Source organism: Chrysemys picta, chromosome 12, assembly GCF_011386835.1.
Source record: "Chrysemys picta bellii isolate R12L10 chromosome 12, ASM1138683v2, whole genome shotgun sequence".
NCBI classification, from domain to species: Eukaryota; Metazoa; Chordata; order Testudines; family Emydidae; genus Chrysemys; species Chrysemys picta.
Window position 1 is genome coordinate 51,821,546 of NC_088802.1, and position 21,471 is coordinate 51,843,016.

The 21,471-nt window shown below is 41.8% G+C and overlaps 1 protein-coding gene across 5 annotated transcripts in view; it reads right to left on the minus strand.

Moving 5' to 3' along the window:
* LOC135974807 (ATP-binding cassette sub-family A member 10-like) overlaps positions 1–21,471 on the minus strand; it is a 56,821-nt gene that overhangs the window by 19,911 nt on the left and 15,439 nt on the right. For all 5 annotated transcript variants that reach the window (XM_065563681.1, XM_065563683.1, XM_065563685.1 and 2 more), the window contains 11 exons: positions 20,615–20,725; positions 18,445–18,620; positions 14,673–14,792; positions 12,857–12,995; positions 11,883–11,973; positions 10,362–10,501; positions 9,436–9,555; positions 7,321–7,522; positions 4,695–4,864; positions 2,009–2,136; positions 1,232–1,369 (listed from right to left, as the gene is read on the minus strand). In XM_065563681.1, coding sequence (XP_065419753.1) covers positions 1,232–1,369; positions 2,009–2,136; positions 4,695–4,864; positions 7,321–7,522; positions 9,436–9,555; positions 10,362–10,501; positions 11,883–11,973; positions 12,857–12,995; positions 14,673–14,792; positions 18,445–18,620; positions 20,615–20,725 — 1,535 coding nt within the window. The remainder of the gene's footprint in view (positions 1–1,231; positions 1,370–2,008; positions 2,137–4,694; positions 4,865–7,320; positions 7,523–9,435; positions 9,556–10,361; positions 10,502–11,882; positions 11,974–12,856; positions 12,996–14,672; positions 14,793–18,444; positions 18,621–20,614; positions 20,726–21,471) is intronic.

Genomic DNA, 21,471 nt, shown 5'->3' on the forward strand with positions numbered 1-21,471 from the left:
TATGCTTTCATATAATGGCCGTGGGTGCTTATGTAATGCCTATAAATAATAATAATAGAACAGATTTTAAATAATGTCAACATACAGCAGAAGAAACAAGAGCATCCTAGTTGCTTTACAAACGTCTGGCTTGAAATTGCATCTGCAGAGACATCATGTCTATGCAACCTCAAAGCACCCCTTTTTGTAAGGCACCCAGAGAGGTGACAGCCAATGCCACTTCTCTACAGACTGACCCTGCAATATTGCATTCAGTTCTGGAAGCCACAATATAGGGGGATGGAGACAAATTGAAACAAATGCAGAGAAGAATAAAAATGATTAGGGGACTGGAAGAACTCATCTCTTGAGAAATAATTACCTTCCCCCGCTCCCTAGAATCCACACACACTCCAGCAGAAATTTCCCACGCAGAGAGGCTAACGTACATAGAGATGGAATGGCCATTCATCTCTCTGGATGTGACAAATCATTAGAAAATGTATGGGTGGAAACAATTTGGCACTGGCTGTGGCAGAGATAGGAATGGCTTGACTTAAAGACTTGTCCCACACTGTCTGGATAACATAACCTAGCAGTTCTTTTCTAGCTCTAATTTCTATGAAAACATAACGGTATTACCACCTGTAAAACACAGGTTTGCATTTGTAATGAATGATGTGTACAGTTTGGGTCTCCTCATCTCAAGGAATGTATAATAGCTCGGACTGAAAATTCAGCAAAAAGGCAAGATGATGACAAGAATGTCTGGAAGGGACTTATTGTACGCATGAACTAGAGAATGAAAGAGCTAGAGTCATTTAGCGTGGAAAACAGAACAGGTGAAAGGGACCTCAAATTATATAAAATAGAGAACACAGGGACATGTAGTGGCAAGATTTTCAGAAGTGACTGGTGGCTCTGGGTGCCTCCATTTTTGGGTGCTCACCTTGAGACCCTTTAAAGAGACCTAATTTTCAGAGGGTGAGTGCTCAACATGATTTGAGGAATTAAACCATGATTTGAGGACTTCAATGGCTCACACACAGGTTTGATACAGGAGTGGGTGGGTGAGATTCTGTGCCCTGCATTGTGCAGGAGGTCAGACTAGATGATCATAATGGTCCCTTCTGACCTTAAAGTCTATGATTCTATGATTCTTTAAGGGTTCTCAAGTTGGGCATCCAAAAATTGAGGTTTCCAAAATAACAAATCACTTTTGAAAATCTTGGGCAGAATGTCAAATACATACCAGAGAGTGTATCCGAGTCGAGACTTGAATATGTCTCGTGGAATTTAAGGTTCTTAGTAATGCATTGCTAATGATGTTCATAAGCACTGGAAAGCAATTGATTCTTTTGGCATGGCACATCATTGAAAATCTGAAATGCTGAAGAAATAAAAGATTAGTCAGTCTTCACGCTTAAAACTAGACTTTAGCTAGCTGAGGAAATTGGATTGAAAAAAGCAGAGGGTTAAATTTTGCCCTCAGTTTATTCCAACAGTGTAAGCGAGCATAGAATTTGGCCCAGATTTTACAGTTCAAACCCCCATATCTCTAGTATTGTTGTATGCTGACCTTGCTCCATGAAACTTTTATGATACCTGTTACATTTGCTAGCTTAAAACCCAAAGATTTTTTTTTAAATTTATTATTCTTCAAATTGCTCTTCTAACAAAACCCTCTTTAATCTATTTTTTGAGGCAGAGACCTTTTTCTTTGTACTATTATAGAAAATATCATGTGCATTCATAGTACCATATAAATTAGAGATGAGCATAAACCAACCCCTTGACCTGGATGTTGCCAAAGTTTGGATGTAAGCTCTAGATCTGGATTTCACTGTAGAAAACATTTCTGTATAATGAGCCAAAGTAAAAACAAGTCTCCCCGCTAAAGGAAAGGCTAGAACCAAAGTTTGCTGCTTGAATCCACCTCTAATAATAATAAATAACCATAACATTTTCCATCAGTGGTTTTTGAGTTGTAAAGTTTTACAGAATGGTATATATACTTAGTTTCAGTTACCTTGTCTACAAGTGATACTTTAATAGCCCCATTGTATTCTTGATCATCTGAGATGTTTTTCCCATTAGCTACTTCCAACATTATATTCTGACTTTTCACAGCGTGGATGAAGTCCTCAATGTCGGAACCTAACAAATTAGAGAAAGCAGAACTTAGACAGTTCTTTTATAGTAAAAGCACAAGAATGATAAAATCAAAATGAAGATCCCATCCAAACACCCTAGTCTGTGAGAAATCCTGTGTCCAGATCTGAATTATGTGGTTTAGGATCATTCCTAGTAAAATTCTAATGTCACTTTAATAAGGTCTATTGGAAGCTAAAAGTCTGGAGAGAAGCTCTTTGAAATTCTTCCATTTCACTTGGCTTACATGTCTAACATGTTTCAAGTGATGGATTTCTGAAAGGGGTCTGGTCTGACCTTTTAATAGGAAGGCATTTCTTAGCAAAAACTACTTTGCTGCACACAGTAATCAGGAAGTTTGCATGGTGAGAAATAAAGAGGGTAAAAAAATATCATTTCCTACAGGATGGAAATTCAGAGATTTTGAAATTTGCTTTTTGTCTCAAATCACAATGAAAAGTTGAAATCTCAGAATATTTTATTAAATGAAATATTCTGAAACATTCATTAAATCATTAATCAGCAGAGTTGTTGCCCATCTTTTTTCTTTCAGTCAGCTCTCCACAGTTCCCCATAATTTCCGTTTTCAACTAGACATTCCATTGAGATGAATGGGGCCGGTCAAACCTTTCAAAGTTATTAGTGCAGGCTTTCTGCAGACGCAGGAAACCAATCCAGAATCAGCTTACACTTGATTCAGTTTTCCAAGGTTTATTTTAGAACCATGAGGGTTAGAAACATAATTAAAAAAAAAATCTGTAGATGATTCATGCAGCAAGGTATGGATATCATGGCAAATGCAACAGCCATTTACTAGTGGATTACAAGTGACTCTGATTATAACACCTGACATTTTCAAAGCGCTGTGCAAACAATAAATGTTGTTCTGGTCTAAACTAATAAATAAAATGATCTTGTATGAATTATTCAGGGAATCACTATTAAGATACTCTAGGATTTAGTGCTGGAATATACTTTGCAACTTTGTAGAAAACAAAGCTATTATCTGTGGAAAATCATGGGAGACGGGAGAGATTCCAGAAGACTGGAAAAGGGCAAATATAGTGCCCATCTATAAAAAGGGAAATAAAAACAACCCAGGAAACTACAGACCAGTTAGTTTAACTTCTGTGCCAGGGAAGCTAATGGAGCAAGTAATTAAGGAAATCATCTGCAAACACTTGGAAGGTGGTAAGGTGATAGGGAATAGCCAGCATGGATTTGTAAAGAACAAATCATGTCAAACCAATCTGATAGCTTTCTTTGATAGGATAACGAGCCTTGTGGATAAGGGTGAAGCTGTGGATGTGGTATACCTAGACTTTAGTAAGGCATTTGATACGGTCTCGCATGATATTCTTATCAATAAACTAGGCAAATACAATTTAGATGGGGCTACTATAAGGTGGGTGCATAACTGGCTGGATAACCGTACTCAGAGAGTTGTTATTAATGGTTCCCAATCCTGCTGGAAAGGCATAACGAGTGGGGTTCTGCAGGGGTCTGTTTTGGGACTGGCTCTGTTCAATATCTTCATCAACGACTTAGATATTGGCATAGAAAGTACGCTTATTAAGTTTGCGGATGATACCAAACTGGGAGGGATTGCAACTGCTTTGGAGGACAGGGTCATAATTCAAAATGATCTGGACAAATTGGAGAAATGGTCTGAGTTAAACAGGATGAAGTTTAACAAAGACAAATGCAAAGTGCTCCACTTAGGAAGAAAAAATCAGTTTCACACATACAGAATGGGAAGAGACTGTCTAGGAAGGAGTACGGCAGAAAGGGATCTAGGGGTTATAGTGGACCACAAGCTAAATATGAGTCAACAGTGTGATGCTGTTGCAAAAAAAGCAAACATGATTCTGGGATGTATTAACAGGTGTGTTGTGAGCAAGACGCGAGAAGTCATTCTTCCACTCTACTCTGCTCTGGTTAGGCCTCAGCTGGAGTATTGTGTCCAGTTCTGGGCACCGCATTTCAAAAAAGATGTGGAGAAATTGGAAAGGGTCCAGAGAAGAGCAACAAGAATGATTAAAGGTCTTGAGAACATGACCTATGAAGGAAGGCTGAAAGAATTGGGTTTGTTTAGTTTGGAAAAGAGAAGACTGAGAGGGGACATGATAGCAGTTTTCAGGTATTTAAAAGGGTGTCATAAGGAGGAGGGAGAAAACTTGTTCACCTTAGCCGCTAAGGATAGAACAAGAAGCAATGGGTTTAAACTGCAGCAAGGGAGGTCTAGGTTGGACATTAGGAAAAAGTTCCTAACTGTCAGGGTGGTTAAACACTGGAATAAATTGCCTAGGGAGGTTGTGGAATCTCCATCTCTGGAGATATTTAAGAGTAGGTTAGATAAATGTCTAACAGGGATGGTCTAGACAGTATTTGGTCCTGCCATGCGGGCAGGGGACTGGACTCGATGACCTCTCGAGGTCCCTTCCAGTCCTAGAATCTATGAATCTATGAATTTGTTTCTTCAAAAGAAAAAAAATCAGCAGGACACTTACAATGTACTGTGTTGTAGATTCCAACATTGACATTCTTAATTCCATTTTTCTCACCTGTATCGTTAAGAACCAATAAGCTGGTGTGACGTGTTCGGTAGTGCTGCTGTCCAGGTTGCAGAAAATACATCTGAGGTGAAACCTTCCTCGTAACGGCAACAGTTTCTCCACCAATTAGTATCTTGGAGATCAGGCAAGGCAGTATAAGAAGACTACACACCAGTAATCTAAAATGGAAGAGTAGCTGATGAGTTACAATATACATCCATTTATTAATCCATGGTGCCAAGTTGGCTAGAAAATCAAAATAAGATGCTTATACTCTCTTATCACCATGTTTTTGGCATCATACCAATTGATTTTGACAAACCTGCAGGCTTCTTAGAGCTAAAAGTCTAGCCATGCAACTCAGGGATGTGGAAGGATCACAAACCTTTAAGACAGCACCTGGTCTCTGCCTATCATTTCTTCAACCCAGAGGTGTGCCTGGCAGAGAGAAGCTTCAGGCAACTGAGTGCTCTGATGAGCATACCATGCATAAACCATGCTTGCAGGGACAGCGAGCAAAACCAGAGCAGAAGATGGGGAGAAGTGCCATGGGCAAGGATGGTAGGAGGTGGGGGGGGGGGGAAGAGGCTGAGGATGGCATACAGGTAAGAATTTGGGACTGTGTCCAGAGGCAAGCGACAAAGCCCTGGGGAAAGAGCGGGGCTTTGAAAATTTCTATGGTGGGTGACAAGAGATTCTTCTGATATGGCTACCCCCTATTCCTACTGGACCATGTGGCTGCCTGGCAGATTATAGAAAAATACAGAGCCAGGTAGAGCGACTTCTAGCTGCCACTTCAGCGCCCGGCAGCCAGGACCCCAGAAGCTGTTGCCCTTCACCCTGCTGGGGCCACCATCCTTCACAGACCTGGTATCAGACTCATTTCTCCCTATATTCGCTCTGTCGTTTAAGAACCTGGTATCTACTTATGTTATCCCATTGGTGTTGCTTCTTTCCCTCAAACAATAAGAAGAATAAGCGGAGCTGTGGGGTAAACCAGAATGTCTGTTTCACAGGAAATTCAGTCATTTCAAATTTTGTTTTCATTCCAAATGGGAACAAAATGTTCAATTTTGAAATTTCCCACAAAACATTTTCAAAAAGTTGTTTTGGAGTAAATGTTTCCTTTTGATTTCCTTATTAATCATAGTATAATATAAAATCAACTTTCAAAACAAAAGGGCATTCTGAAAGAGAAAAGTAAAATGTTCCATTCCAAAAATGTCAAAGCGGACCATTTTGAAATGCTTTATTTTGGGGGTTTTTTGGCCCCGCAAAACAAAATTTCATCCAATTTGACACGTGCCCATGGAAAGTTTTGATTCTGATGAAATGGCATTTTCAGATGGAAAAATGGTCAGCAGGAAATTTTTCAACCAGCTCTAACAATACAGTCTCAAGAACTGCGATTGTCCTTTTAAAGGACAAACCAGCTTCAGCCTTAATAAAGAATTATATTATCAAAAATGTGCTCAGGCCTCAAAGTTCCGATCCAGACACATATCTGGGGTTTGGTGATTTATGATTTTGGTTTGGCCCATTTCTAATTAAAATGATGTCTAAGTCCAATGGGCCAAACCACATGCACAGTCTCTCCTCTGCCTAGACTGGTGAATCTACTGTAGCAATTTTAAAACATGTGTGAGTCCAATAGGGCTACTCTATATTTGGTCAGTTGGTGTCTGGGAGGGAAGCAGAGCTCCCATCTGCCAAGCATCAGGGAGACATAGTCTTGGGACCCAGGGCAAAGGGTCAGGAAGAACTTTCACTTCCCTTTATTACCTTCCTGAAGACCACTTCCCTTCCTGCACCTGAGGTCCCTATCTCTTAGGCATGGTCCCTCAGTAAAGTAAAGCAAGAAGAGTACAGGATCTGGGGTAACTTCCTTCTCCAGGTGAGATACACATGGTCTCTGAAACTCCTTGGAAGACTGGTTTAGCTGCCCTACCAAAACAACAAGAAAGTCTTTGTTTTGAACCCTCTCTCCCTTCAGGGGAAACTGAAAAACTTTTTAATAGGTTGAAAATAGTTTCTAAACTCTTCTTCCTGGAGGGTGGTATGAAAAAAACACACACCCCTAAACACAAACCATTAAGCAAAGCGTCTCAAGGCAAAGTGAGATTACAGTGAAGTTTGCAGGGTTTACATGATTCTGCTTCTCTCACATATTCAAAGTACCGGCCCAAGCTGTTTCCTGACCGTGCTGATTAACTCTCACATTCCTGATATGGAGAGCCAGAACTTTCTCACTCAGTAAGTAACCACATTTTGATACAGTGACCTTACCACAATACCTGAGCACAAGTGAATACAAGAAACAAGTCCCCAAATTACATTTCATTTGCAAAGCTCTAAGAAAGTCTCCTGTGGAATAGCAAAGCCACAGAAAATAACAGGCAGATAGAAACAATATTACAGCCAGGGAGGTCACTTCGTGAAGGTGCCAGGAGCTGAAAAGTTGTTCTCGGCTGCTTGTTATTTACGGTGAATTCACGGTTTAATCTGCAAGTTGTTTTGAGTGCTGACAGACAAAATAAATACCAGGGAGAAATTTTTTCAGTTTTTTGGGGGACATATTCAGTCTGAGTTTGCTTTTGCTTTTCATATATAGGATCAGGTACACTCTGGCACTTACATGGACCTAAGAGTTTGATTCTCATGCTTTAGCTTTAAGAAGCGAATTCTTGCCAGGGCACAGACTTGCTGTCTCCAGAGGGCTGTGCCTCTTACAGTCGCCTTTCCAGTGTCTGAGAGTGACAGGAGACTTTGCTCCAATTCGTCCGGAGAGAAGGCGTCTCTTTCCTCTTCTGCCTGCTCCTCGCTGAAAACACCATAATCTAGGAGCAAAGAAATCGGCCAGTTAAAGCCTACTCCTTATAATCTAGGAGCAAAGAAATCGGCCAGTGAAAGCCTACCCCTTACCATGGGGTGTTTGGAACACAGAAGTTCTTTCCTTTTCGCTTCACTGAAGAGCAATATGGACTCAATCCCAGATTACAAATAAGCGGGGTAGGAGGGGAATGATTTACCAAACAAATTGACTTAATCTGCATCTCATTGCCACATATTACAAATTCAGTTACCATTGATTAACCGTGGAACAATATATGTGTAAGTCCAGTGGCTGGAAGACCTAAAAAGCTCATTACTGACACCTGTTGATGCAATGGGAGATGCGTGACCCAGAGCTGCTTGAGAACTCCAGATGAACAGAGGCTCCGCAGGGGAGAGAGTAACTGCTAGCCAGCAAGGGGAAATGACAGAGTGGGCCAGGCCTCATTTGCATTTTGGTTATGTGACATCGGCAGACATTTTGGTTAAATTACGGCTCAGTTTTGAGTCGGAGGACAATAAAGTGCTATTGACCCTGTTGGGAACTGAAGGCAAAAGCGACTGACGCCAAACATGCCGGGGTCACCCTGATGGAGACTGCAGTCAAGCAAATCGGGCAAGGGAGCACTAAAAAGATGGAAAATCTCTCTGTTTGTGAGGACTCTACTAAGGGACCTACATACCACTGATCCCTCTCTAAAGAGCTAAGATGAGGCAGCAACAAAACCGAAAAAAGCAGACAGCAGGGGCAGCCTTTGAGATAATGGGTGACAGGGCTGAGGCAGCTTTGGCTGAAGCCACACAGAGAGCAGCTGCCTATTTTGAGGGACACTGGGGTGGGTCGCCTTACCCAGCAATCCCCTCTGCAATCACCTCAACTGGGTCAGGTGAGAGAGCCCCGGTTCAGACTGAAGCCTGGTCTCAAAGCCTGGGTTCCAATCCAAGCCCAAATGGCGCCACTGCAATTCTACAGCCCCACAACCTAAGCTCTGCAAGCCCGAGTCAGCTGGCATAGACTAGCTGCTGGTGTTTTATTGCAGTGTAGACATACTTTGGGGAACTGGAGTCAAGTCTTAGAGTCACTTTGGAACCAAAAGCCCCTTCCCTACGGTAGCAACAGCACCTGTGCAGGGGATGCACTTCATTGTGCACAGCTCCATTTTCAAGTTAAGGCACCCGACTCTAGATCTGAGTCCAGGGAGTAATTACAGAAAAACTCTTGGCGGGGGGGAAGGGGAAGGGGGCATAGTTGTGTCCATATGTAGAACATTATATGCGATTATATTCTATCCTGCAAAGTTGTGGGAGGGGGAAAAGGTGGAATATATCAACCTATGAAAATTCAGAGGGCGGGGGTGGTGGCAAACCAAGGTTTGGGAGAGGTGCTACTCCCTCTATAGCAAATTATGCTCCTGATCTGAGTTCTCAAATCAGTGAGTAGGACCCTAAATGGATATTTGGATACTGGGGTTGGAAATGGCTACTCAACTCAGAGGCTGAAGTTTCAAGCTTTTACAGGACATACCAAACCATTACTAAGTTGTAGCACTGATTAGTCACATCAGCATTTGTGTCTGGCACTAGTGAGCTTAATTTTTTGGGGCAGGTTTGGGAGTGTTCTGTTTAACTTGAGATCTGCCATCTGATTGGAGATGACCAGAATGAGATTCTGGATTCCAGGCAGTTATTATAAAGATGCTAAAAGAACTGTTTCAAAAATCAGGGAAGAGGCCTTCGGGATGCTTTCAATGGAACAGAAAATACCATAAGGTTACTTATTTGGATTTATCTGATCCGTGATACTGGCACAAATCCCACTGCTCTTATTAGGCAAAACTCCCATTCACTTCAATGAGAATTTTGCCTTTGTAAAGACTGAGTCATCCTTTTCACTTTGGACAGTATTGGACTTTTTTACCTGCTTGATCAATTGCTGCTTCTTCTTCCAGTGTCAGGAACACATCCGCCAGGGTTGTCATGGAAATGCCATAACTCAGAATCTCCTGGCACACATGAGTGTCTAGATCACAGAACAGTTCTAGAACACAAAAATATCTAATAGTTGCATTCTTATAGTTGCATATTTTTAAGCTTTAAGTACACTAAAATACTTTGGGCCGAATATGGATTCCCGTTGGCCTCCATCATGACTGGATTTAGGCATTTAAAAAGTTAAGTGACAGAAAACAGTTCTCCAGGCTGTTTTATGGTGAGTGGATATCCAACCAACCTGATACAGATGCTCACTGGGAAGGTGTGCACTCAAAAAATAAAATACAATACAATAATTATAGTTTCAACTTGCACAACACCTTTCATCGTACAATCCCCAAGTCCTTTACAAACACATGCTCTAGTCCAGACAGGGATTATTTCGGGGAAGTTTTCCTGCTGTGTTATACAGGAAGTCAGACTAGATAATCACTGATTGTCTTAGAATCTATGAATCTGTGTATTAAGCCTCACAGCTCCCTTGTGAGGGAGTTATGATATCTTGACTCTGCAGATGTGGAAATGGAGGAACATAGCATGTAACTATGACTTGCCAAAGGTAACAGAGGTGGCAGAAAACCAGATCTTCCGTACTTTATTCACACCACCACCCGTCTCCTCCAGCCCTTTCTGTTAATTAATTTTTTTCCTTAAAAAGATATGGTAAAATGGGGTTGCTCAGCTTAAAGAGACAATTGACATAAAATAATGAAGGCAAAACATTAACAGAAAAAAAAGTTCAGACACCTTTACTTATGGATATTTTCTTCCAGGAGTCTTTTAGACTTGTTCTGAAACTTCTCTGCTACGACATCGTAAAGAGTCACTCTTAAATTACAAAGTGATAGTTACCAGGGAACTTATCCACATTTTCAAAGGGCAGCATGTAAATCAGTTCTTCATGACTCTGCCCAGATAACTTAGCATTGGGAATATGCTGCTGGACCAGAGATGTCATTTTTGCAGAATCACAAGAGTCATTGATATGCAGGCTGGAAAGGAAAGAAAAAGGAAATATTTGTAACTGTGCCTCTTCTGTTCATCCTGGAACAATCCAACAAATCCAGAAATGTACAGCCAGCCACTTAATAAGTTGTTGGAAAAAGTTAAGTCTTTTGAAGAAGTTCAGAAATGAATTGTCCACTAGCATATATGTAACAAGACTTCTAATCACACACCTATTCGGCATTTGGAATGTTAGCTGTTTAAACTATCAAGGGTTCTGTTTCTCTCAAACAAACAGAGAAGTCTGACATACTAGATGTGATGTGGGAGCAGGAGTGGAATCTAATTACAGAATCAGCTCCAGGGTTTGCCTTTCTGCCACCTGCAGTTGAGAATTTGATTTGATTCCTTAGAGAAATAAAAGGTTGCATGAAAAGCACAGGAACGTCAGATATGGAAAGTCTATCACAGAGAATAGCTTGCCAGAGTTCACAGCTGTAGAGGGGCTCTCTTTGGGTGTAATTAGAAGATATCACATAAAACACAGTTATTCCAAATTTGCACTATATGCCCCAGAAAGGAATCGCTGAATTAAGTTGGGGTTGAGAGAGCAAAACTCCTCTTGAGATCAGGCACATAGCCCTCAGCAACATGGGATTTTATTCTCTTAAATGAAGGGATGAAATATTTGGATAGGAAACCAAATGGAGTTCTCATAACTGAACTGATCAGTTACATCAAGAACTTTGCACAATTTGTCAAATGTTAGAAAAAAAATGAGTAAAAAAAAAAAAAGTTTTTGCCAGGCCCCATAATGCTAAATGACAGAGATTTATCAATAGTAAAACATTTCTTCTTGGAAGTCTCAAAACCCCCTTTCATTCTGTGACCCGTGCTGATTTCTTCTTCACACGAGGGAGGGTTTGCAGAACCACCATTCCAAATTCTGAGGCCTTTATGCAACTCTTATGCAGGCAAAGTTCCCATTCAAGTTATTGAGAGTTTCCTTTAGTAACAATTCAAATAAACAATGGAGCAAAAGCTGGGGGAAGGACAATACCAACCAACCTTATGTCCTCTGGTTATCTACATACTTTATTGTTAATCAATGCCAATTTTAGACATGAACGATTAAACTGTTTTGCACATTTTTTAAATTTTTTTACCCATGTGTGAAAAGATCTTTTTCTTTTAGTATTGGTCAGAGGACTAAAATTAACAGATGTTCAGTACTCAGATAGATAAAATATACAGCTGAGAAAGATGCTTAATATACAAATGACAAAACTAATACACACCGGTACTGTGTACATTAATTTTGACAATATAGAGATTATTATTCCCTTCACTGTCCGTCCCCCCCCAAGAAATATAGAACCAAAATGTACTCAAAATGGATCCCTTTAACGCAAGCTCAGTATACTGCACCTTAAGTGATAACCGATTCCCCATTTTCTCTTCAGAAAGAGAGACGAGCCAACACACTTTAACCTCCCATGGGAGATAAAAGCTTTCCGGTCTAAAGAAACAGAAACAAAATAATTTGTACCATAGAGCTAAAATGGGAGATCGTTTCTCACTAGAGAGAAAAAATGAGTGAGGGGAGACATAAGTATCTATAAATAAAGCTGTGTTGGTCCCAGACATGAGATAGACAAGGTGTGTCAGGTAATATCTTTTACTGGACCAACTTCTGTTGGTGGAAGGGACAAATTTTGAAACCTCACAGAGCTTTTCTTCAGGCCTGAAAGACCTGAGGAAGAGCTCTGCGAAGCGTGAAAGCTTGTTACTTCCACCAACAGAAATTGTTCCAGTAAAAGATATTACCTCACTGACCTGGTCTGTCTTATAAATAAATGGATGTACTAATGACAGCAGGGACTAACCTACTCAACAGTCAGGACAGAACAAGTTATGACATTGAGAGCAGGGCAGGAACTGGCTTTTCCATTTCATGGGAAATTCTTAGATTTTGAACTTTTTTCTGTTCCAACATGGAATGAAAAGAAAAACCAAAATGCAATTCTGGAAAAAAAATAATCATGTAAACTGAAACATTTCACTTGGATAAAATCAAAATGTTTCATTCCAAGATTTACTTTTTAAATTGTATATTACATAATGTAAAATTTTTAAATATTGAAATGAAAAATCCTTTCAAACTGGGAAATTGAAATGTTCCATTCCAAAAAGGTCATTATCAGAATGCTCCATTCCATATTTTTTTCCTAAATGAGATTTTGTCAAAGCTGACATACTTCCGCAACGCATTTTCCTTTCGACCAGTCGGCCTTTGCTGACAGAACAATGTTCCACTGGAAAATTTCTGGTCCAGAAAATGACATCTGTGTTACTATTATCATCATCATTATCTCTCGGGTAACAAGAAATCCAGTGCTCACCAGCGATAATATCAGCCTCATCCGTTAACTGGGTACTGAACAGGGTCACTCTGTTAGCTTTATGCTCCTTCAGTAGGCTCCATACATGGTATCTGGAACTGAGATCCAATCCAGCAGTTGGCTCATCTAATATCAAAACCTGCCAGGGGGAAATAATAAAACATTCCATTCCAGCCACATGAAAGACTCTGTGACCGGGACACAGATTCTGATGTTTAGGATTGCACATTTAGTGGAGTGGTTAGGATTTTAATGGGACTGAAGCATCTAAATCCAACACTTCCTGCGGAAAACATTATATTCAAAGGAAAGAGAATTAAATCGATAGATACAGCTCTATTTACACAGATGCTATGTGCTCTCATCTAGGGTGACCAGACAGCAAATGTGAAAAATCGGGACAGGGGTGGGGGGAAATAGGAGCCTATATAAGAAAATGACCCAAAAATCGGGACTGTCCCTACACAATTAGCACATCTGGTCACCCTACCCTCATCTCCCATTGGGTGCATTCTTGCCTGGGTAAGCAAGAGATCCTGGCCCATGCAGTCATGGTTCCCTCTGCAGGGCCTAGGCATGAAATGGCCACCAGTATCTCTGGATCAGAAGAGGCAGCATGCATACCTTAATACCCGTGACTGGTCCCCTAGATTTGACTGAGGCTCTGAACCCCACAACACTGCCCTGGTGCGGGGTTCAGCTTGCACTGGTCACAGTCTGCCTGCACTGAAACTGAAATTGCATTTGAGGTCCGAGCCACGGCTACAGTGAGAGTCACAGAGAAAGGCTTAACATGCCTGCACCTGTTCCCGAATGCTGTCCTACATTGAGTGTGTACAGGCTTGGCTAGCACAACTGGCTAGGCCAGGGCAAAGATGACTCTCAGTGGCCTATAGCGTAGCACCTTCTGGAGAGACCAGAAGCCTCACCAATGTGTACAGGGCATGGCACAATGAGTGTTTGCTTCCATGATGGGGTGTCCACCAACCACACAGGACTGGAAGGGGTTCAGGTAGCTAGGTAGGCCTATTAACTCCACAGGCTGCACCTGGCGGAAGAGTCAGGGAGCAGGGAATTGGTCGCAAGCAGGTTCGGCTGGGCAGGAACAGGTGGACCCTATAAAGGCAGGAGGCTGGCAAAGACAGATGCTGCTGCTGGGAAAGGGCAGTCATGCCCTGGGAAGAGGAAGGAGGGTTTGGGGCTAGTACCCAGAGCAAGGAGGGGTAGGAAGCAGCCCACTGAAGGAGCAGTGAGGACTGGGAGAAGAAAGCCCAGAACTGCTGGGTTGAAGGTCCCTGGACTGGAAGCCCGAGTAAAGGATAGGCCCAGGTTCCCCTCCCAGCAGGGCGTGGCATAGACCGGCGGTGCAGTGAACGGGAAGACTGCCTGGGTCATTGTGGGAGTGACAGAGAATTGAAGGACTGTACCCCAAGAGTGGGAAACGTTGAATAACCTAGCTGGAGGGCTGAGTCACAAAGAGGGTGCTGCAGGATTCTAGGATTGAGAGAGGCGCTGCAGAGACAGTGTCACAGCATGCAAAGGGGTGGCGACCTCAAGAGCGAATCCCCGGAGCGACCAAGAGATGGCGCCAGATTAGCAGTGAGTGGTGCAACCTGTGACAGGCACATAGACAGAGATGGCCTGTGACCAGGTTCCAATGCCTTGCATAAGACAATACACATAACGAATGGATAATAAATAGCATAATGAAAAGCACAGCTCTTCAAAGTAAGTCAGCAGCTTCGGGCTACTTTCCCCAGCCTGTCTGCCTTCTTCTCAGCAGGGTGTCCTACCAACAGGTTGATGTTAATCTTACCTGCGGGTCTCCTAAAAGGGCAATTCCAAGGGTCAGCTTTCTTTTCTGTCCACCGCTTAAGTTGCTAGCTTGGCAGTCCTGGATGTCTTTTATTTTCAACATAGTCAAAACATTTTGGACCTAGGGAACAGAGAACATCCTGGTTTCAAGCTAGTCAGTTAAGATTTTCCTCAGAGCTATTTGTTGTATCCCAAAGAGCACATGGGACGCAGCAGCAGCACAGGAACTGGGTTACAAAAAATGACTGGGTGTCAATCATTGACTATGAAACCAGCGTTACACCCCAAAACGCTTGCTGAGCTCCATGCAGTCATTCTGGGATACAATTTCCAGTGTGGCCAATTCTTGAGATTGTATTGCAGGTCTCACAATATGCGGTGTTTTGTCTTAAAGGCCCAGCTGGTGAAATCCAATTTTTTCACGAGAATCTCAGCTTCCCCCCTCCCCCCAAAGTAAAGCAAAATTAAAGAACCCAATATTTATTATTATTTTAAAAATCTGATGACTTTTAAGCCAATCCCATCATTTCGGGGGTGTGTGGGTTCTGACATGTTTTTGAACATGTGGGGCTGGCAGTATTGGGTATAATTGCTAAATAATGGCACATCCAGAAGCGGTATCTTAGGGAACTTTGTAAGAAAATAGCCATTCCTATATGAAAAGATACAGGTACAGTCTATAGTCATTCTGTGTCCCCTGGGTAGCCCCACACCATTGGAGCCTGCTGAGCCTGACATTGCTGTGGGGTTTTTGTGTGGGGGGAGGGAGGGTTCAGTCCCCGCAGGGGTTTCATAGTCCCAGCTGGAAATGCCTCCTTGCACTGAAGCAACCATGGGCAGCAGAACTAACATTTAAAAGGGGCTGGGGTACTCCCATGGGAGGCAGAGTGAGGGGTCTGCTGACAAGAGACCATGGCTGAGAGCTCCGAGACACAAAAGTGGCCTTGTCTACAAGGTTAGTTTGGATTTTTATTGTTGGTTTGAAGTTTACACACGGCTGAGCAGTAGGAATGGAACAAGGCCAAGAACTTTGCTGGCTGGTGTTACTTTGGTTTAAATAGAACTTCGTGAATAAAAGTTTTATTTTCATTATCTTCGTAAATGATGTGGAGAATGGCCTGGAGAGTAGTATAAAGTTTGCGGCTGATACCAAGATGGTACGGGTTGCAAGTGCTTTGAAGAGCGGGATTAGACTTCCAAATGATCTTGACAATCTGCAAATATGGTTGTGGAATCTCCCTCACTGGAGTTTTTTTAAGAACAGGCTAGGCAAACACTTGTCTGGCATGGTCTAGATAATATTTAGCCCTGGCTCAGTGCCTTCCAGGTCCATTCCAGTTTTACATTTCTACGATTCTGTGATTAGCAGGGACTGCTTGTGAACAATCTCCACAGTTGCTCGATCCCCGGCCCCACCTAATGCATGGATTCTTGCCTTACTCATTGGCCTGAATGTGCTTCCTGTTAAAGTCATGTTAACTGTAGGGCAGCATGTTCTAGTGTAGAGGCCATGTGGATCTGTAGTATGATGAGTGGAACTGGAGAAAGGAGGTCAGGTTTTAAGAGGGACCTAGTTTGGTGGGACACGAAGGACTCTGCAAAGTGCCAAGTCAGGTATCGTTAATGACACAGGGTCCTCAGTTAAAGTAAAAGGCTGGGAGTTCAGAGACCTGGATTTTATTCCTGGTTCTGCTATTGGTTTTTATTGTAGGGCAAATCACAGCTCGCTGCCTCAGTTTCCTCAACTGCAAAATTGCTGGGTATGGCAATACTCACTAAGCTCTGTAAAGTACTCACATGAAAGTGCTATAGAAATGCAGCTTCATTATTATTGTTGATCTTTGTCACGACCATGAAACAACTCTAATTAATGAAAAACTGAACACGTGTGGCTATTAGAAACTTCCACCACCATTGAGGAATTTGTAGCTTGAGATTGTTTCAATTCGCTAACATGACACATGTTCATGTAACGCTCAATGCAATTTTTCATTTGGTCTTATTTAACAAACAGATGCACAGCAACAACAAAGATTTATTTTGTAAACAAAACCAGTTATATAGGACACAGAAAACCCTCTTTGAAACTCATTGTAGAATTATCCTGGGGTTTAAATTTGCTGTGGAAAGTTCATGGACACATGAACAAAATGTTCAATGATTTCACTAACTAGTTTCCTGCTGGCTATTGTAGCTAAACCAAATACGCAAACAGTTACTGTTTGTTTACTGCTGAAAGCCAAACAATATAGTTTGAATCTTTGGACTGTATGTGCCTGGCCAACGACTGTAACAGAGTCAATAGAAAAGGGAACATCTGGTAGTGGAGTAATCAGTCTCAGAGCTGTTTCATAAGCTGGAAGTATGTGGATTGCACAATGAGAGAAATTTGGATTTCCAGGTCCCCCCACATTCTCAAATAATCACCCAATTGCTTCTAAAATATGGGTGGTACAGATATCTGCTCTGAATGCCTAACCAACTTCCCTGCAAGAATCATCTTTGATTTTGATCCATGAAAGCAGAATGTAAAAGACCCACGCCTGGAAGACCTAAAACATGATGGCTGGATGGTGTCAGACATTTGTCCCTCACAGGCATCACCATAAAGCACCAGACTTGGCTCAGAAGGGCCATCCTTAGGCCTATGCAGCACGGCATAGGGCACCCAAAAATTTGAGGCACCCCGGGATCTTAGTGTCCACCTCCCACCTCTTCCTATCCCTGTTCTGATCCTTCCTGCAGACTCTCACCACAGCTGGGTGGGGATCTAGTACTTAAAAGTGAAAAACCTTTCCAGCCTGCCAGACCTATTAGCACAACATTGAAACTGTTAAAGAGTCATTCAAGTGGAAATGAAGCCATTTAACAGGCATTTGCCAACCCCAGGTATATACCGTCAGTTTCTGAATTTACTGACAAAAATGGTTGTGCGTTACTGTAATAAAAAAATATTTACTCAGAACATGTTAGTCTACAGGGCCGTAGTTTAAAATTTGCTTTAAGAATATTTCATTAGTGTGTTGCTGAAGATTATAAAATCACATCTCTAAAAAATCCTTGCATAGATTTTTAGATGCACAATCTGAGTATTCATCTTTAGCCTTAAATGCTTGGATCTCCAGACATATGGTTTTTGAAATAAATCCTTCAAAAGACCACACTTATCTAAAATAAACACGTGAGCCCGGGCTGCCGTCGGGCACAGGGGCACAAGTTTAATAATACTGCCTAGAGCCCCATAAATCCTAAGGATGGCCCTGTGGCTCAGGAAAGAACATAATGGAGGTGCATAATGCATTTGGTAGCCTCCATGCTCTACAGACAACATGCAAACTAACCTAATAGAACTTTCCAGGATACGTCTACACTGCAAAAGGAACCCCACAGCACCAAGTCTTAGATCCTGGGTCAACTGTCACTTCATCTCACTGTGTCCCCTCCCAACTTGCCTCTGTCTTGTCTATTTAGATTGTAAGCTCTCTGGGACAGGGTCAAGGTTGTCTCTCAATAGCACAATGGGGCCCCGATCTCGCTTACAGGATCACTTAGAGGTACTAATGCAAACCAATAATAATTTGCTAGAACAAATGGAATTTGTGAGTACTGTGCCAATGCTATTTGTATGTGTAAATGGGTCATTTGGACACTTCTATGATTACACTTATAAAATGGTGCATACAAAGTTAGAGACCAGTGTGAAAATTTGGTCCTTTAAGTCTAGTTAAAGGCAAGGTTTCTCACCAGTCATCTTCCATATGAAACATACTTACCTCTTGTTCAACCTCTTTTAGCCGAATCCCTTTGATTTTAGCAAAAATCCTTAGATTTTCTTTCACTGTTAAAACTTCAAACTGAATGTTAAACTGTGGGCAAACTCCAATTATTTTCCTAATTTCTTCCAAGTCCTCCATTTCAGACACTTTGTATTTATAGATCATGGCAGAGCCTGCAAAGGTAAACATGAGGAACAGAAAGCATAACATGCTGTTAGAATGCATGGTATGTCAGACATCGATATTGAAATCTGAGCAAAAGTATCTACCCTTATAACCTGGATGAAAGAAAACTCTGGATATTTGCAATGTGTTGCTTCCACAGTAGATGTAACCCACTAGTGTGTATCCCACAAAAGCATTAATCTACTTTACCAGATGAAATTTTCTTCCATGATCTTGTTTTAAGAAAATAAATAAATCGATTAAAATGTTACCAACATGAGAAATCATTTGCCAGGTGTGCCAGATTCGCAGACCATGCAAACATTTTGCTTTCTTTTGATAATATAAGGCAGTTCAAAAATATACATACATACAAACGCTAACCAATATATTTTCAAACTTTAGGAAACAGATGAAATTTTGGGAGAAAGTTTTGGTCGACTCTTATTTTATTCTAACTAATTCACCCATCCCCTGTTCTTCATCTGCTTGAAATAAGGGGAGTCTCTGGGACGGGAGGAGAGGAAATTGGGCTCAGTACATGGTATAGAAGCTTTTGTGCTTGGAGAAGGTAGAGGAGGACAAGTTAGCAGGGTGTGGAAACATAAGAACATAAAACCGGCCATACTGGGCCAGACCAAAGGTCCATCTAGCCCAGTATCCGGTTTTCCAACAATGGCCAGTGCCAGGTGCCTCAGAGGGAATGAACAGAACAGGTAATCATCAAGTGATCCATCCTGTCACCCAATCCCAGCTTCTGGCAAACAGAGGCTAGGGACACCACACCTGCCCATCCTGGCTAATAGCCACTGGTGGACCCTTCACAACATCCTCTGGCAAAGAGTTCCACAGGTTGACTGTGCGTTGTGTGAAGAAATACTTCCTTTTGTTTCTTTTAAACCTGCTGCCTATTGATTTCATTTGGTGACACCTAGTTCTTATGTTATGAGAAGGAGTAAATAACGCTTCCTTATTTACTTTCTCCACACCAGTCATGATTTTATAGGTCCCAATTCCAACCCCTGGGGGACACCACTATTTACCTCTCTCCATTCTGAAAACTGAATATTTATTCCTACCCTTTGTTTCCTATCTTTTAACCAGTTGTTACCAATCTATGAGAGGGCCTTCCCTCTTATCCCGTAACAGCTTACTTTGCTTAAGAGCCCTTGATGACGTACCTTGTCAAAGGCTTTCTGAAAATCTCAGTATATTATATCCACTGGATCCCACTTGTCCACATGCTTGTTGACCCCCCTCAAAGAATTCTAGTAGATTGGTGAGGCATGATTTCCCTTTACAAAACCATGTTGACTCTTCTCCAACAAATTATGTTCATCTATGTGTCCGACAATTGTGTTCTTTACTATAGTTTCAACTAGTTTGCCTGGTACTGAAGTCAGGCTTATCGGCCTGTAATTGTCAGGATCACCTCTGGAGCCCTTTTTAAAAATTGGCGTCACATTAGCTCTCCTCCAGTCATTTGGTACAGAAGCTGATTTTAATGATAGGTTACAGATTACAGTTAGTAGTTCTGCAATTTCATATTTGAGTTCCTTCAGAACTCTTGGGTGAATACCATCTTGTCCTGGTGACTTATTACTGTTTAGTTTATCAATTTGTTTCAATACCTCCTCTAATGACACCTCAGTCTGGGACATCACACCCCCTTCCCTGCTATGAATATGTAGGAGTATAGGAATTGTCCTACCACATTAGATCAGTGGTCTATCTACTGTAATGTTCTATCTCTGACAGCAGCCAGTATCAGGTGCTTCAGAGGAAGGTTCAAGGAGCTCCTTAGTGAAGTGACATTCATTTCCAGCTCATTGACAGCACATGGGCATTCCCATCTACTCATAATCACACATTTCTATTGTGCCTTCCCGCATGTAACCATAAACTGTTCATTCCTTCAGAGACCCAGAAGGTGTGTGTAGGTGTGAGAAAAAAAATCACACATTGGTAACCTTCCCTTCAGCTTGACATTAGATAATTTTACCTTCTGAAGGTGGGCAAAGTCCACTAAGGATGTTCAGTAGCGTACTTTTCCCAGCTCCACTGTGACCAAGTAATGCAGTGATCTGGCCTTCATAGACATTAAGAAACAAACCTAATATAAAAAAATGGTATTGGTGAGAAGGTAAAGCAAAGGAAGTTTAAACCAGAGAAGGGCTATGAATTAGGATTAAAAATTCCCCAAGCTTCAGCTACTACAGGTAACTGGAAAAAGAACAGGAGTACTTGTGGCACCTTAGAAGTGGGCTAAAACCCACTTCATCGGATGCCCACGAAAGCTTATGCTCAAATAAATTTGTTAGTCTCTAAGGTGCCACAAGTACTCCTGTTCTTTTTGTGGATACAGACTAACACGGCTGTTACTCTGATGCAGGTAACTGGGTAATTGATCTAGCTAATATTATCACACTAGACATCGGCAAAGTTGCTTAAGCTGAAGCACGTCTAATGTAAACAGGAGTGAGCTGCTCAGGGATTTCGGCATGAGGGGTCTTGATTTGGAAACTTCCCCACCCTGGCATGCCAGAGCTAGGACTTGTTAACCTTTTCCATTATCCTGGAGAGCCCACCGTTTTTTTTCACCCTTCTGAGGAGAGCTTGGGCGGAGAGGGGGTGTGTGTGGATGTTGACGGGCTTCCTGTATATTATTTTGAGGGTTCAGATTTGTGGAATAAGTGCCCAGAGAATGGAATGGGCTAAATAATACCCACAACTAACTGGGTACCTGGGCCCCAAAAGTTCCTTTTTCACATTAATTATTAATAGCTATCAAAGTCCTGGTTGAATCATTTTTTGTATTTATAAATGGTGTCCATCACCTTGGTATCTAGGTGCCTCACA